At 38.7% G+C, this 17,605-nt stretch overlaps 1 protein-coding gene across 1 annotated transcript in view; it reads right to left on the bottom strand.

Moving 5' to 3' along the window:
• FAT4 (FAT atypical cadherin 4) overlaps positions 1–17,605 on the bottom strand; it is a gene marked incomplete at its 5' end in the record, with an annotated part of 147,761 nt that overhangs the window by 34,465 nt on the left and 95,691 nt on the right. The window contains 2 exons of the mRNA XM_082315292.1: positions 2,270–2,520; positions 6,832–7,012. Coding sequence (XP_082171418.1) covers positions 2,270–2,520; positions 6,832–7,012 — 432 coding nt within the window. The remainder of the gene's footprint in view (positions 1–2,269; positions 2,521–6,831; positions 7,013–17,605) is intronic.

The following is a 17,605-nucleotide window of genomic DNA, read 5'->3' as shown; positions in this document are numbered from 1 at the left end:
TGTAAGAGTATTCTGAGGACAGTAATTAATGGGACTGCACTTGTAAAAGCCTGCTGGTCCTCTGAGATAGGGGTATAATCACACAGAAATACAAAACTACTGCCCACTAGTGCAATAACATGAATATATTATGTTTCAGGTCTTTTGAACTTATGCTTCACAATGAGCTCGACAATACAGGCACCTTTGCATTAACCTCTATATTTGCCTATCTGCAAGGAGAATCCAGGGTGTTCTTTTGCACTGGTTTACAGATCTAGTGCATGGCACGTCTTTCAAATTTGACACTGTCCAAGCAATTTGAAGAACACTCTGTTGATGTTTTAGTCATACTGAAATTTAGAAAATACCCAGTCCTGTATAAAAATCATGTTGTTTTCAGCCTCTTAAGGCAAAATAATTTACAGTCAGGGAAGATTTTGACAGCATCCCCTTAAAACTATGCTTCATGTCACTATTTGTCATGTGCAATGATTTGTACTCCAGGGGGAAGAATATTTAGACAAGAAAAGTATTCAAACCCTTGTGAGAAATGGGACAGGAAAAAATGAAGATTTTTTTCTTCAGTTAAGCAAGTTATATTATTAATTATTAGTATTACTAGTTTCCCCTTTTAAACTTGATTAAAAAATAAGAAGGAAATTAAGCTTTTTCTTTCAAAATGTACACTAGATATTCTGTGATCGGAATAAAAGCAAAAGTCTTGATCAAGTTATGAGGTTTGTCCTTTTTTTTTGGAAAAGCTATTTCAGATACTACATTAGACTGCAATAAAGCTGTTGGTTTTTGTTTTTTTTAATGGACATCACGCCTGCTTAGTAACATCATTGTCAACAGCCTTTCAAAATAACACGAAAAGGTATTAATATTTCCTTTTAAATGAAAGTGAACTAACAACTGAGGAAGTTGCAAATAAAAAAGTGCATGCATCCCCAGTTTTTTGCTAAGTTAAAAACAGAATAAACATTGTTTGGGCTTTCTATACGTTTCTAGTTATAACGGGTTTCATACAAAAAGCATCCAAAAAGATATTGCCAGAAAACATCGGTTAAACCTATGTTTACTCTTCATAAACACATTTAAAGAAACACCCCAAAAAGAACCACACAAAGGCACTGTGCCCTAGTCAGAATACACAAAGATTCACCAATGCAATAATAAAATAATTTCATAATGCTGTTCTGGAAACAGGGAAGAAATGTAAACAAATTCATTCTTCCATAAAAAGGAGAAGTATTTGCAATTGTTTAAAATTTAGAGAGAAAACCCCGGACATGGAAATAAGTCTTTTTTTTTTTTTATTCTTTTAAAGGAAAAATTGTTTTGTAAACCGTTTGTCTTGGAATCCTCTCTGTAGGCATCACATATCCATGTATGTGTATGCATGTGAAAACACACAGTGTTGCTGACTTCCACAGCCAACCACTCTGACTGCAGTTTGGTGAATCTGTGGTAATACAGTGATCATATAAAATCCTTTTACTGTTTTGAGATAGTAGTGGTCCTGGTATTAGTCCATTTTAAATCTTGGAAAAAAAATCTCAAAATAGCAGAATCTTTCAGTAAATTCTCTCCACCCTCATGCAAATGCACATATTCTTCTTTCTTTCCCCTTCCAATGCCAATTCTGCAAATAGAAAATACTAGTATTTTGGACTTACACATTTCTAACTTATTTATCAGGCTTGTTTAAACAAACTGAATGAAAATTAATTCCTGCATTGAGTGAAGTCACTTTAATCTGGGTGTAGGTTCCGCAAAAGGAAGGTTGCTGCTTGGCTTTACTTTTATTTTATTTTACTTCACCACTTGGCTCAAGGAAAGGCACCATAATTAACATCTGATATAGATACGGCCATTTTGAAAGAGGTTGACAAAATCCTCTTTAAGAATTGCTGTGGGTGGAAAAAGAACATTTGCACGCAGGAGGAGACTTTCAGAGGAAAAAAGAGGCCACAGCCTTCATAACCCTCGCAGAATAATTTAATCACTTGTTTAAGTGGGTGCTCATTTACACTATGTCTTCTTTACATAACTGCAGGAAAATAATTGAATTTGGATGAAACGAACAAGCTAAAAAAAATTGCTAAATGGCAGGTGATATATTGAGCCTTGCCATTATTCGTTCCCATGCAACACAAAGATAACAAAACCCAGAAAACAGCTGCAGAGGAACATCTCGGAAATGTTTCTTGTGGCATAGCTTTGCACTTCATGAAGATGCTTATGCAATCTGAAGCATCCCAAGCGCTGCCACTGATCAGGTTACCTGAAGTGGTAGGCGATGGGACATGGGTGACGTAAGGATGGTGTTGAAATTTGGGCGGGTTGTCATTCACATCGGCGACAGAGACGAGCACGCTGGTGGAACTGGAGAGAGCCCTGGGGAAGCCCCCATCACTCGCCACCACCACCAAAGTGTAGTTCTCCCTTGCCTCTCGATCAAGGAGAGCACTGGTGATGATTTGCCCCGTTGATGGGTTGATTGTGAATTGTGAATTGCCACCGGTAAGCCTATAGCTGTTTGAAAGAAAAAAAACAAGAAAGAAAAATTTGACTAGTGCTTCATAAGGCAGCCTGCTGCCTTAAGATAATAAAAATTTTCTATACTCTTCAGACCACCATGCTGATGGGTATCAACACATGGATTTTATTCTGACTGTCTATCTCTCTTCACTTTTTTTCTCTTCCATATTTTGAGACCTGTCATAAATGACATTTCTGGGGATTTCCAAGCATAGTTGCTTAACACAGATAGATTTCTAATAAATGAGGAGCAGACTGAGCCTTTGCACATTTGTAGATACAGTTGGACATACTCTCAAAATTGCCTGCTGGAGGCATCCTCTAGTACTGATTGCCCCGGGCTAACGCATTAAGTGTTAGTCCAAAAGGTTGACGTAACTCTTACCTGTACCTGCAGAACAGAATTAGAAAAAAATACTATTTTCTGAAATAAAAGGATGACAATTTTACAAAAGAATATGAGGATTTATAATTCACATTGTTTCCTGATACTGAGCTAAGCTATTCAAGATTTTGATGTTAATTCATAGCAAATTAGTTACCACACATTAATAGATACTAATTGGGACCAGAATTTGACCCTTGATTGGTGTATATGTATGTACACGCATCAGTGTGTGTATGCAAACATGCGATTTGATAAGAACTGACTACGTGCTTACTACTTACTTACTTACTACGTGTGTCGTACTGGCTACCTCTGGCTTACTACCACAGTGAATTTGTTCCTTCTTTTTGAATGCTTACCCAGCTTGTGTTTGTACAGAATGAATCTCAAAGATATGTGGAGCACTGGGCTGTATTTTTAAAGGTAATCAGTTAATATTACTTTTTTATCAATTCAGATAATGGGCTTTCTACAAAACAAAGGAAACAAAAACTGGCTAAAATGAACAATTCCCATATTCAATATTATAACCCTTACAAAACCCAACACAGCTGGGATTAGCATTGCTTTTTCAGAGAAGCCTGGTACAGCACAGTAGCAGCTTTTTTGAGGTACACGATTCTATAAAAGATTCAGAAGAAAATGGCTTTTGTGAAAGTGAGTAATATTCCTATCTTCACCTTTTTAAAATCAGAATCGGTTATGACAGAAATAATAACACAGGCCAGAAGCTTTACCGAGAGAATTGACAGCCAGCCTATGTAATAAGCTGTGGCAACTTCTCCTGTTCAGTCATTAATCTCTACAGAATGCCATGAGCATACTTTAATTGCTTAATTATGATATAATATGATGGCCATATGTAATTATTCTCCAGCCGTAGCAACGTGCATCTAGGGTGGAAAGAATGTGCACAAAGCCTAAAGCACCACTTAAATCTCCCTAAATACCAGCAGCGCAGGCAAATTTTGTCTGATTTGCAATATTTTAACCCTGTGTGAGCTGTTGCAGAAGACACGGTCTTTCCCTTCTGTATTTGCACACATATAGAATGGCTCAAGTTTTGGTATTGGAAAGATGCTATGAAAACCTTTTTTTTTAAAAAAAAAAAGCAGAATAAAGACATATTACATTTGCCATAGGATATTCTGAGTTATATCTGAGTACAACTGCATGCAAACCAAATGCACAACGTAAGTGCGTCTTAGCATAGTTACCAAAAAATTCCAAACCCAAGTCAAAAAACACTCTAACCCCCTGAAACTTTAATAGTGACAACTAGCATAAAAGGAATTTGACTGAAGCACTTAAAATCTGGTCTTTTAACTAGTCGGTGCTGACCCCTCTTATCTACACTATCTTTAACAAGGCTGCTCAAGTGTGCATTCCCATTAACAACCTCATCAACCTCCTTTAATGACTTCACAGGCTATCACCAGAAATAAGAGAAAAAGAGTCAGCACGTATGGATATGTAACAATTTTGCAGGAGATTATCTACTTCTTGCATGGTACAGTCCATTTTTTGACTTTACATGAAAATTTTAGCAGAGGATTTTACATACCATCTTTGGAAACCAAAGATCTGATTTTGAAACAGGCTCTAACAAGACTGGAAAGGAGTTCTGAGTGCTCAACACCTCTGACAAGAAGCCCTTACGTGTTCTGGTCCCTCTGGCTTTTGCCAGTTTTGTAATACCAGCCATATTTTAAGATTTGCATTACTCTAAGTGCTGAATCTGGACAAATTCTGTCCAAGAAAAACAAAGTATGTTCCTGAGTCTAAAAAGTGTGAAACAAAACCTGAAAACAATTTTTAAATAGCTACTTATGAAGGAAAAAAAAATATTTTTATCAACTATTCCACTATGAGGTACTGAGTGAATGACAAAGACTAATGGCAGAGATATTAAAGCAATTCAACGACACTAAAGAAATCCGAGAGCACCCTGATAATTTCTGATTATGGGATGCAATCATTACAATCATTCATGCTTTGTATGGAATTCTTTTTTCTAAAGGAGTTTGCCAGAAATAGTTTCTTAGAGTGAGAGTGAATAGAATTAAAAGCTTTATTGTTTCGCAATTTAATAAATGGTAATTTTGGATGCTTTTCAAATATTTAAAGATGCCAAAACATCAAGTTTCTGTTTTTGGCTTGTAGCTAGTTGGAAATAAAATATTACAGTATTTTATACACACTTGCTTTGCCATAACATAGACCTGTTTTATTTCACTTCCTTTTTTTAAAAACATGACAACCACAGTGATATTCTTACGCACTCTGAAGAATGAACTGAGGTGAACTAATAAAAGTAAATAAAGAAGCTACTTTATATCCTGTTTTGTAAGTTTGGAAACAGAGGTACAGGTGTTTGCAGTCACAATAGTTAAATGTGATGGGATTACCTACGTGGCCTTCCGATTAATAACTAATACAAATCTGCTTTGTATTCCAGTCGCAATAAATCAGTCCTCAGTGGATAATCTTCAGCTTGTCACTGCCACTCAGCATCTTCATTACTCTTGTCTGGGAATGGCCAGTGGTCAGCCCAGTGCCCAGTTAAGTTGCATCAATTGAGCTGTGCAAACCATCTCGCATTTAAAGCAAAAATGCCAAATTCTAACTTTTTACTGGTTTTCTGAATGGGATAAATTTTACACCTCGCCTTGTGTAATTTTCATCTAAGCTGAAAACATTAATTGACAATAAGTTTACCCAGGAAATATGTTGGCTTTCAGTGAAAATTGCTTACTACATGAAAAGACGTGAATGCAGCGGCAAGGTAAGTAGTGGTTCAGCGGTCCGCAGTGTCTCCCGTAACACGTGTATTAGCATGTTGGGTGAAACTGTACCTGTTTGGCTAGTTTATTATAAATGTATCCAAGTCTGCATAAGCAGTCATCTAAACTACAGTTAGGTTTGAAAACCCATTTAAGGTTCAAAATAAGATACTGAAACCTTCCCCAAACATATGTATGCTATCACAAAATTAACTCTATCCACTAGTTTGGACATTTTTATGCAAAAAAGCAATACCTGATTTCTAGATTTGCCTAGCTTAAAAATTAAAGTTTAAAGATGACTAGAGCTGCAAAATACATTCTGTACTTCTTTTAGCATGAGTGGTTTCATTTGAATATAACTGAGAAAAAAAAATATTATTATTTAACTCTGCCCCAAAGTCAGCTTTTGTAGCAAATTCGTTAATGACATTTGCAAAGTACATCTTCCTCTTCCCCACCAATCCCTTCCTGAAAACTCCTTCAATTAATATTTAAGAAGTCTGTCAGCCTCCAAGAACAACGGTTTCTAGCTTCTTCAGGAATACTTTTTAAAAGATTTGTATTACGTCTATTAACTGTATCCTTCATTATAAGGTCTCAACTCTAAAAGCTATGCTAAATAGAAGGCAAAAGCCTTTCCAAAGGCTACACAAGCTGATGGCAGTCAGTAAGAATGATCATTCACAGCCTATATCATATTTCTTTATGCAGAGAATGTGTATATATAAAGACTGCAAGCTGAAGTGCTTAATCTCTTTATGATATTATATGGAGTTTCAGGATTTCTTTGTTTTTTATTTTTTTAATTCATCTACCTCTACACTTATTGGGAAATATAAATATAGGCTATTAACAATTACACTCCAGTGCAAGTTAAACTCGTTTGCTTTTCACTTAGTAAAAAACTATAATAACACTGCAACTCTGCTTGTCCTTAATATAATTCTAAAAGCTTATAAATAACAACAAAAAAAGACAGATTTACTGAAATAATCTAGCTACACATATACAGCTGTCCTTTGGTGTCTGATAGCTTTATGGCATGTTGGTGATGGACACTGGGGGAAAAAAAAAAAAATCTTCAGGCAAGGTATGAGGCAGTATTACATACAGCAACAGTAAACGACCTACCTAATAACAGCATTTGTAGAAGCATCAGCATCTGAGGAGTTTACAAGCAAAATATCTGTCCCCGTAGGTGCATCCTCCAGAACAGTGGCAAAATACATGTTAAAGGCGAATGTGGGGACATTGTCATTGACATCATCCACTGTGACAGCAATGGTTCCAGTGCCAGTGAGGGCAGGAGACCCTGTGGGAAAGCGGGATACAAAATGCTAGAGGTTACAAATACCACCGTGCTAATCTGAGGTCTGCCATCCCCGATTTAAAGCCTAGCGCTTGAGCATGTCACAGTTCACAGAGCAAGAAAGCCAATTCAACATACAGGACAGGGTCAGATTTGTTTCAAAGGCATCTTGACATAAAGTACAAGTTGTGAAAGGAAGAAAAAAAAATAAAAAGGAAGTTGTTATTTTTCTTGCTCCATCTAATTCCAGAAATATTTTGTAATACAAACTCAGCGGAAAAAAATGGTCTTGGAACCGCTTAGAAGCCTTCCTGTAACAATTAGGACCAATTTGAAGATGTGGTTGACTTTCCTATTTCGCTAAAAGAAGACGCTCAAAGGTGGCACACTGACAGCCGCGAAAACTCCAGCCCTCAATTTGTCTATCCACAGAACAAATAGAGCGGAAACAGTGGCAAACCCCAGCTTTCCGCGCGGCTTTTCCACTGCCGGTCGCACCCCTGACCTGGGGAGACCTTCTCCGAGTGGGTGAGAAGGTTGCACAGTCTCCAGCCCCGTTCAGACTCAATTTCTCTGTAGAAGCAACCATCTATAGCAGCAAATAATGCTTGCTTGGATGAGATATTGGCTTACGGGAAATCGGCGTGAACTTATTTAACCTACGGCTTTCATCCTCCTTGTTATTCTAATACTTAACTCTGATGAGCAGAAACAAGTGAGAAATAGCATGCTTATTCATGTGCAATCTCTCTGTATTTATTCTCTTAAGCTTTTCCTTTGTCAAATCCAAAAAAAAGACAATGAAGAGTTTTACAAGTTAGTTTTGCCAGTCTATTACAATTATTTTCAGCCAAGAATCAGCAAGACATCTTCTGCTAACCAAATTCTTCACTGAGGGTCCCTGAAAAAGATGGGATCATTCCTTTCTTTGAATACATAACAAAAAGGAGGAGGAGGAAGTGATAGTGGAGCATAAAACACATTTGTTATGGCCCCTTTTACTCAAAAGACAGATGATGACCATGCCTGTTTTACCCGAGATTGTGTCGCTTTCCCCTTCAATCTCAAACAGATACAATAATTCATCTTTTGCTGGAGTGGGAAAAAAGCAGTGATGATGAAATAGTTTGGGCCAGAGACTGGTTCGAGTCCTTGCCGCAAGGCAAGCATATTACACAGAGCTGTCACTTGATGAAACCCAGGCAGCCCCCGTGTGAGCGCCCTCGTCCTTCCATCCCAGCAAATGATCGGGTCGCTGCTACCCGAGGTTATTCCTGGACCTCAACCTTAGGGCTGGGAAGGAGGTAGGCTCTGCTCTTGGGTCTCATGTGGTCCTGGCAAGGGCTCCAGGCATTGAGCTCTTGTATAAAAGAAGAAACAACGGCCCATTTTCCCACTTGCAGGCTGAAGTGTCACCACGCTGCATCGCGGGAAGAAGCTGGGAGCGGCTTCGGCAAGGGAAGGAGGTTTTTCACTGCGAAATACTTCAGAGTAACTTGGCTTAATGCACAAATGGACTGAACGAAAGAGCTCCCAATTGAAAGGTGCTATAAATCTTGCAAGGCTGACTTTGAAGCCTGCTGATCAGACGGGACAGATCACGAAACCAAGGAAAGAACGTGCAAGCCAAAGAGTATAGGTTTCATGCCATAGCCATGCACAATGGAGCCCTTTCTCTGCTCTAGTCTGAGGTAATTCATTTTGCCAATTAATATACTTTCAGCCAGGAAGGTTACATTAAGGCAATAAGTCTGACTCATTTTTTACCTTTCCCCCCAATTTTGTCATTTAGCCAAACACTTATAGATAGAAAAGACTGCAAAAAACGTTCTTGATTGCTGAAATATTGCCCGTGGAGTGTTTATTATTACTGCATTAAATGAAACAGAGTCCTCAGTGGTGTTTGCTGCATGTGTCATCAAGCTCTGGCCTTCCAAACACATTTAATTGACATTCATCTCACAGCTAATGAAATGAAAAGTTGAAAGTTGTTAAGTTTCACAGGTGATTAAACAATTTATACATAATTCAGAAATTAATCTTGGGTAAGTCACATTCAAAGAGCATCAGTAACACAGTTCAGTCTGGAAAGGAAAGCTAACTCACAGTTAAAACCTGAAACTCATTGTTTTAAATGTATTTGCTAACACAAAATGCCGAAGCCGGAAAATTCACGCTGCCGGTTTATTCACAAAAATGAACTGCAGCAGCAGCTCCTCCAAACCGCGCCTTTAGAGGTAACCCAACGTTGGGATACTGGGACTAGCTCCAGCACAGCTCCTCAGGCTGGCCCTGTCCCGGCTGGGAGCACCAAGATCAGTCTCGGTGCCACGCTAGCTACGCTCACAGGACTGGTGAAGAGAGGAGAATGGGAAGAATGTGTTCATGTCTGCTGGCAAAGCAGCATGTGGGCATACGCTAGCAGCAAAATGCTACAATGGGTTTGTTCTTTCTCCTGCATGGCTATTAAATCTTTGGTCATATGATGAAAATGGTCAAAAGGGATGCCAGACGTAATGGCTGCTTATGGGCTATGGATATTCTTCTGCTCAGGACTACACGGATGGCAGCAGCTTTTGACTCAGCCATTGGACTCCAACCAGCCCTGGCCCCCTTTCTTCTCTCAGGAATCTGAACTTGCAGGGTACCAAACAAACGCTCCAAGGGTCAAATCCCAGCCCTCACCTCAGACCCCTATATATTCCATGCCATTATCCTCCGATTCCACTTCCCCATTGGCTGCATCTACAAGGCACCGCACAGCACAGTATGGCCGTATTTACATTAGCCTCAGAGAAGTGAATATACCAGCCAAGGCTGAGCACCATACTAATAAAATTAGCTAGGGTAATGTAAGTAACTCCGACCTCATTCAGCACTAGCTTGTGGCCGCGTTGTGCTCGCAGAAACATCCCAGAAGTCCAATATTAATTCAGCTGTTTGTAACATCCCAAGTCACTGCTCAAACCCCAAAATCTTTCTCATTTTACTTAGACGGAAAAACTCGCACATCTACATTGGTTTCCTGTCTATGTAGTTATCCAAATATGGTTTTTTCCTCTAAGCAAAACAGCACGTCCACAAATTTACTCCCTTATTCTATTACACTGAAAGATAAAGTTGCAATTTCACAGCGAGCCCTCAAAGCTTTTACTCACTTGAAATTAAATGACTAGCTCACATTTCTGCAGTTACTGAGAAATATAAGAAGAGGAAATTACAAATGAAGTAATTTTCTATGGAAAAGAAATAGCTCAGGGCCAAATTCTATCGTCCTCAGTGAACTTGCAGTGAAAGTTGTGCTTGCATAAGGACCACAGAATTTGGCCCCTGGTAATAAGTAGGTTTCATAAAATGTACATGTCATATTTGTGGTGAGAGAAGTAGTTTCCATGGTCAGGCTGAGTTCCCAGATTTCTTAGTTTTGCTTCAATAGCAAATCTTCCCCAAGTCAGTTATTCTTATTATGCTAGAGCATCATCCCTTTTTTCTTCCAACTGCACTTCATATTTTGCATAAATAAGTGTAGTAAATTTTGTGTAAATTCTGCAATATTAGCCAAACACTCAAGATGCCCCTAAACTGTTTTTAATAAACCAGACATGTTACAACCTATATAAAACTGCTGTACACAGCCACACAAGCCTCTGAGTACTCCTTACAAACAGCCTTGAGGGCTAGAGCCACAAAGAAACATACACTTTTCCCTCCATGAACTTGCACTAAAATTTCCACCAATTTTTCATAATACTCTGCACTATTTTTCAGCAGAAGCAGCAACTATTTCTTTGTCAGACACCTCTTATTTAGAGCATTTCTCTAGTGCTATATTACTACTAGTTTTTTTTTTTTCAAATCCCAAAATACCATGTCTCACAGAAGCTTAGGATATCCATGTGGAAAAAAACTTTTCTAGAAAGGCGGAGGAATGAAAGAACCATCAAATGATTCATAACTGGAGAACATAAAGTTAACTATGCGAACTAAATGGGAGAGATCGGATTGACTAGTCAGTGAATACCAAACCTTTGAAATTTAAAAGACGATGACATTAATAATTATTATTATTATTTTGAGTTTCCCATCTCTGTGTGCTGTGGTCTGTTTCTATGAACCGAACAGTTTATTTTCTAGGTGACAGCTGTACATATACACTAAGCAGACAGTCCCACAAATGTCCACACGTCACTGTTGAAATAAAGATTAACCTGGGATAGTGTCAAAATAGTAACGCTGAGTTCAGGAAGAAAACTGCTTCCCACGGATGTTCTTCCAAAAATTTAAGCTTTTTGCTTACATCTGCAAGTAAACATGTGTCTGGGGACGAAGAGAAGGAGCAGACCTTGGGAGCCTGCTCCTAGGAGGCCCACGGTGGAGAACAAGTTACAGGGGGAGGTTACAAGAGGCCGCCTCGGGCTTGGCCAGCGCTGGGCCATGGCTCCCCTCTCTGCACGGGACATTCGAGGAGGAGATGTGAAGAAACAGCCGTGGGGGACCGTGGGGTGGGTAGGCAGCAGCACGGGGGCAGGACCTCTCTTCTCCCAGCAAGGCGGGACTGGCAAAGACCTACAAGCTGGTCTTCCGCCCCACTCACCAACGCTTGTTTGCAACTGACTGCCACAAAAATATGACGACATTGGAAATGTGTCGGCTTAGAAGTAACAGTGAGCCCTCTCGACCTTTTGTTCACCCCATTCAGGAGAAGGGGGATGAAAAATATTGGCTACGTGCACCAATGCAAGTAGAAGAAATGCAGGAAGGTGACAGTGAGGAGAAATACCATTTAACCTGACAATTTCTACCTCCCAAACGCAGGATAACCAGTAAAGAGAGGACAATACGTGTTTCTGGGTGAGCTCATCATAAGTCACTCATTCCCGTAATTTGTGCTAATGCTTACGAGCCATGAAGTCATCCAAAAGAGAGGCACCTAAAGAGTGCTTTCACTTTTGCCTTGACCTACTCGTGCACCCTTAGAAGAAGGGAGCACCACCTGCTATCTTCAGCCACCCTTGTCCTGGGGAACGGGGATGGTAAACTCTCTCAGCTCCCTGTAATCCCCAAACACACGGCACCGTCTGCTCCAGCATATGTTCAGCTCGCCACACCATAGCTGGACACCAGCACGAGTGAGGAATGATCAGAGTACTCAGTGGACTGGAGCAGTAAAAGAAAACAATTGAAGGAAACTTGCAAAGCCATTTACATTCTTCAAGAAAAGTCAGGAAAAGATGATGCTATTGGAAATTATCTCGGTTGTGTGGTACTGTATGGCTCACAGCAAAAATTAGAAATAGGAGAATGTGTTCACCACGTTATCCACATATCGTTTGAAGCTTTAATGGCTGCTGGGTCCTGTCTGTTCCATGGTTAGCACAGCAGATAGTAAAACTATCATTCCTTTCAGAAACCAGGAACTCAAAGTTTTTGCCAGCATTAAAATATCAAAATTAAGTGCTAGAAAACTAACAATAAACTTAAGCAAAAAAACTATAGATACATTTCTCTAAAATGAAAAAAAGGGATTAGACTTAAATAAAATGAATCTAAATGACTAATCGAAACTCATACTGCAGGCAGTTTACCATGTTTTGTGGTAAATTAAACACATCATTATCCTGAAAATTGGAAAGCGATTTAACAGAAATGGAATTTTTGCTTCACTGAAATGTGTTGCTTTGCAACAAAGCGGATTTCACTTCTCCAGTCAAACACTCAGTGAATGAGTCCCAGGACTAGAAGCTGTATGTGTTATTACAGAGCATTAACTTTTTCACTCAAGTAAACAAGGCCTTTCTCACCATAAAGCAGACAATCTTTCTAAATGCATTTAAATGCAGACAGAGTGTGCTGAGCCTCACACAACTGGTGAGTTTTAAAATAAACATGGAGCTAGAGTAAGTTGAAACGCCACTAGCTTGCATTATGCTTTGGATTTCTAGTGCACACGAAGCTTGATTTGAAACATGGATGACCTTAAATTAACTTATTTACCCAGAACACAAAAGAAAGTGCGTATGTGAAACAAGAAAAATAAGTACTCCTTTTACAGGATTGCACCACAAATATTCGTCCTGGCTGGATATGTTCATTGTGTTTTATTTTCCTCTTACTCAAGTTTTCACTACAGGCTTCCACACTAAGTCTCAGAAAACTGGTGAACCTAGTATATTAGAGACAAAAGCTGGAATAAGCAGTTAACAAACAAACATAATAAAAAACTTAGAAGCTAGCCCTACTCTCATTCAGTTCAGCAGGTGACTAGTGAATGAAACCATGCAGGAACCCAGATTTTCCAGATTTCTGAGTATGTCAAATCTGAGTTTTTCTCCTAGTTAGGTACACAGCAGTAGTTGTTCCCAAAGCTGGTTTAACAGAACTTGTTCTTGTAAAAAACAAGGGTACTGTTGGGATAGATCTGCACTTGTGCGAGGACTATCTGACAAAAAAAAAACCAACATTTTTCTGTACTGCATCAGATATTAGAAACCTCAATAGCCTCCCTCATCTACCAGCCTAAAGAAGCTGGGAGCAAAAGACCTAAATTTGGGAACGTAAGCCATCAAAAGTTAAAAAAAAATAAAAAAAAAATTTAAAAAAATCACTAGAGAGAGTCCGACTTTGTTCAAGCAATGACATGTCCAGCCATGCTTGGGCTGATGCATGTGCGCAAACACATATATTCACACAGGTTTTGACAGTGCAAAAGAAATTCTTGTCCCAAGTAGTGATGCAAGATGGGATCTCTCATCTGGTTTTATCCACATGATTTTTAAATTTGGATAGTTTCCTATCAAAATTCCTGACTGACTGCATCCTATGAATTCACTAAGCTTTGCAGTTTCACAGAGGGGGCAACATGACATTGCAATACATTTGACATGCTGTTGAAAGGATGGGGCTTGCACACACATACAAAGACAGTTTTAAGTCCTCTGCTGTATATACACATTTCCCTGTCCCTGTTCTCTTCCTCTGATCTGCTCATCAGAACAAGTTCCCTGCAGCTGTTTACCCAGAGAGGAAAAAAAAAAAAAACCTACGGCACTATTACAGAGCTGGACCTACTGGAACACAGATACAGACAGAGAACAAAACCCATGCAATAAAGCAAAAGTATAGTATATATTTAGCACAACTTCAAGCTGTTCCACGTAACAATCTCGTTCTATATGTACGCATGCACATTATCATAAACTTATCACTTACACATCTGAAAAATGGTAGATAATATATTCCTGCAGTTTAGCATTTTTCCCTATTACCGCTTTTGTTTAGCAAATTTCAAAACGTATGAAAGAAAGGCTGAAAGAGTTCTGCTCCACCGCCCACGGCGTAAGCTGGGTACAGGGTTGCTGACATAGGCAGATGCCAGTTAGCGACTTGGCTGTCAGGTTTCATTCTCCTCCCATGAAAGGCACAAGCATTAATCTCATGTGCCACAAACCCCTTGACATACACTTGTAATCTATTACCATCAAAGGTACAGGACATTGGAGACAGTGCTCAGGAAAGACACACGCAGGTATCGTAGGTTTCTTAGCCAGAACTGCATTTATTTCCAGAGCAAGAAGGTGCCTTCTTCCAAATATGCTTCAGAAAATGAATCTTTAAGAAAAATTTTTCACAGCTGAATACAATCCTCATAACAAAACCTGGCAAATGGCTGGTCATAAGGGTGCATCTCCCTGTGCCCACGCTGCAGGCGGTTCTGGGAGGGTTGGCATGACCACGTGCACCACCAAGGCCTCTGGTGACCAAAGTAAGACTTAAAGAAAGTGGAACTGCAACTTAAAAGAAAGGCAGAGACATTACAAAAAATATTTTCTTAAACCCACCAAATTACTTCTCCTTGTTATAAGTTATTGCTGTAAACAGAAAAAATAGAGAAGCTGGCTCCTGCAGAGACTGCTGACTAAGGCAATTTTTGACTGCTTGTGACTCCTGAATATCCCACAGCGAAATTCCTGTAATGCATGATTTTGAATTATGCTTTAAAAACACTCTCTATAAATAGTGAAGATTAACCAGCAGGATAAGTGATCAGGCCATATGTGCATGTTTTACTTGTTTTATCCTTGCAATTAAGGCTTTCTGAAATTGTAGCTTTGTATTTGAAGAATGAGCTAGCAGACTTTGAATTTATAAGGTGTAACGTTTAATTTAAAAAATGGTTTAAGATCACCAAGACTGGAAAAATCTTAGTATTTCTCAAAGGCTGAGAAATTGCATAGCATAATGACTACTCTAGTTATCTTATTCTGCAAAACAGATTAGATTCAGCGAACTCATTAGCACAGTTGAAGTAGAATTTCATATAAAAGTGATGTAAGCAGGACAATAATTTTAAGTTAATTTTCATTTAAAACTTCCAAACTAATCATAGCAAGATGCATGAATGAAGAGATAAGAGAGGAAGTGTAACAGCCTGAAAATTTACAAACTGACCATTTTTTCTTCCTTGAAATTTTCGATCGTCTACTGAATCCTACATATTCAGCATTATATTTTAGCTTGTTTTCCAGTTTAAGTAAATCTACCTCAAATTTCTCGAAGAGATACACCTGTTTTTTCTCCCCTCAAGCTAGCACCAAGGAGTTAAGAAATAATAGTAAAGCAAGAAAAAGGTCAGGACAACAGTGAAGACAGCTTAAAGATCTGACAGTCACGTTTTCATTCATTTGGATCAATACTGCACAATGTTTTTCTGTACCATGGCAAAATTAAATGAAAATGGAACTGCTCTGGCATATTTCGTATGTTCAATTCTCACTTTTTCATCACTCCCACTCTGTATGTTCACAGTAAACTGTTTACTGGTAACAGTGCCTAACTGACTACTTTCACTAAAGCCGTACTGCAATAGTGGTAGGGCTGAGAGGAGAAGTAGATCTTAAGACCATGCATGTGAGTTGAGACTGAGGATCATGGTGATAACTGGCTCATTTAATGAACTTCACACTAATTTGAGCAGGCTCCTAAAGTGACTGCATCCCATTCATATTTGCTACATATTACGGTAAGTGCCTACGAGTCTTTTGTGAACATGAGGGTGACATTCAAGAAATCAACACAAGATATAATCACACAACTTGAGAAAACAATGGTATTTCAACCAAAGCAAGAAAAGACTTTTTCCCAGCTGCGCAATGGAAATTTCCATCCCAATGTGGATGGAAATAAAGGAGAAAAAATATCCCTGCCAAGCAGATAAGCAACTTGAAAAAGAGTGGTAAGAACTTCTTTGAATTATGCCTTCCATACAGTACAGTACATAATACAGTTGATCTCAGTTTACCATAGATCAATACTTCTATCGTTTATGACTGAAAATATTTCAAACTTTAATCAAATAAACCCATAATCCTGCATTACAGATGATGCTAATTGATTTTTATTTGATTAACCCTTTAAGAAGGAGCAGAAATCAGCTTTGACAGTTCATGGCACACGCATCCCTGGCAAAGCTGGTATTTGTAGCCCTTTATTTCTATTTTTTCCTTTGTTATTTTTACAAAGTTCTTGTAAGAAACTCTGGATGATGAGAAACAACATTGAATTACTGGATATTCCTGTTGACCTCATTAGCGATGAGGTAGCTTGATAGAATAAGAAAGATCGTCACCTACACTCAGTCTTTTTAGGTGGCATAAAATTATGTCCCCTGAAAGAGACAACAATTCTCGCCAACATTTGCAACTAACCAAACACTCTTAATAAATAATGATGTTCCTACCAATAGTCTGGATTTCTTTTACTGATGAAGGATGGAAAGAGGCAAAAGATTTAGTTACCTAATAAAACTTGATATTTTCAACTATAATTCCAAGAATGTCTGTAGAGAGGCTAAAACTTTTGGCTGTGATACAACATCTTATCTTATGCTTTCCTAGACTCTAGAAGAGGAAAAATACATTAACATCATTAGGATTCTGCTTGTCTGTTAAAAAAAAAAAAAAAAACAGCCAACAAAACAAATGCAGGATTTGCATCCGTGCTGAGGTAGAACGTATGGAGTTCTCCTCAACATCACTTGGACCTGAATAACATTACTATTTTTTTGTGAGGACAGTCTGCAGGTTTTTATATTGCAAAGCACAAACATGCACACGCTGTGCTTGATGCCCCCCTCCCATGTCAGTTCTGACCATAGCTGGGTCTCTCCCAACACCCCAATTTCTGAACCTTCTTGCCTAAGTCTTTGTCAATGCAAAATCTCTGAAGACCTGTTTCTAAAGAATAATACTTCTAAAGGCTATAGTTTAGTAATTGGCCAATTTTATATATACATTAATAACAACAAATTAGAAGATCTTACATTATTTAAAATAATTTCCCTTCTTTTTCTGTTGTTGAATGCAGTGAAATGGAGAACAGCTTACCCAACAAACCTTAGCTAGAAGCAGTTTATCCTATCCTAAATAAGTCTGTCAATTACTCGCTGGATTCTCCATGGTCCCAACGGAGAGCAGAAAGGGAATTACGCACGTGAGAAATGTTTGAAAGGAGAGGCACACACTTAAACTGAGGACTTTTAGAAAAGTCCTCAAGTACATCTGAACTAGAGAGACTAAACATCTTTAACATGCATTTCTA

This window comes from Platalea leucorodia, assembly GCF_965183815.1.
Source record: "Platalea leucorodia genome assembly, chromosome: 6".
In the NCBI taxonomy this organism is placed as follows: domain Eukaryota; kingdom Metazoa; phylum Chordata; class Aves; order Pelecaniformes; family Threskiornithidae; genus Platalea; species Platalea leucorodia.
The sequence above is the reverse complement of the archived record's forward strand: the minus strand, read 5'-3'. Positions and strand labels throughout refer to the sequence as shown.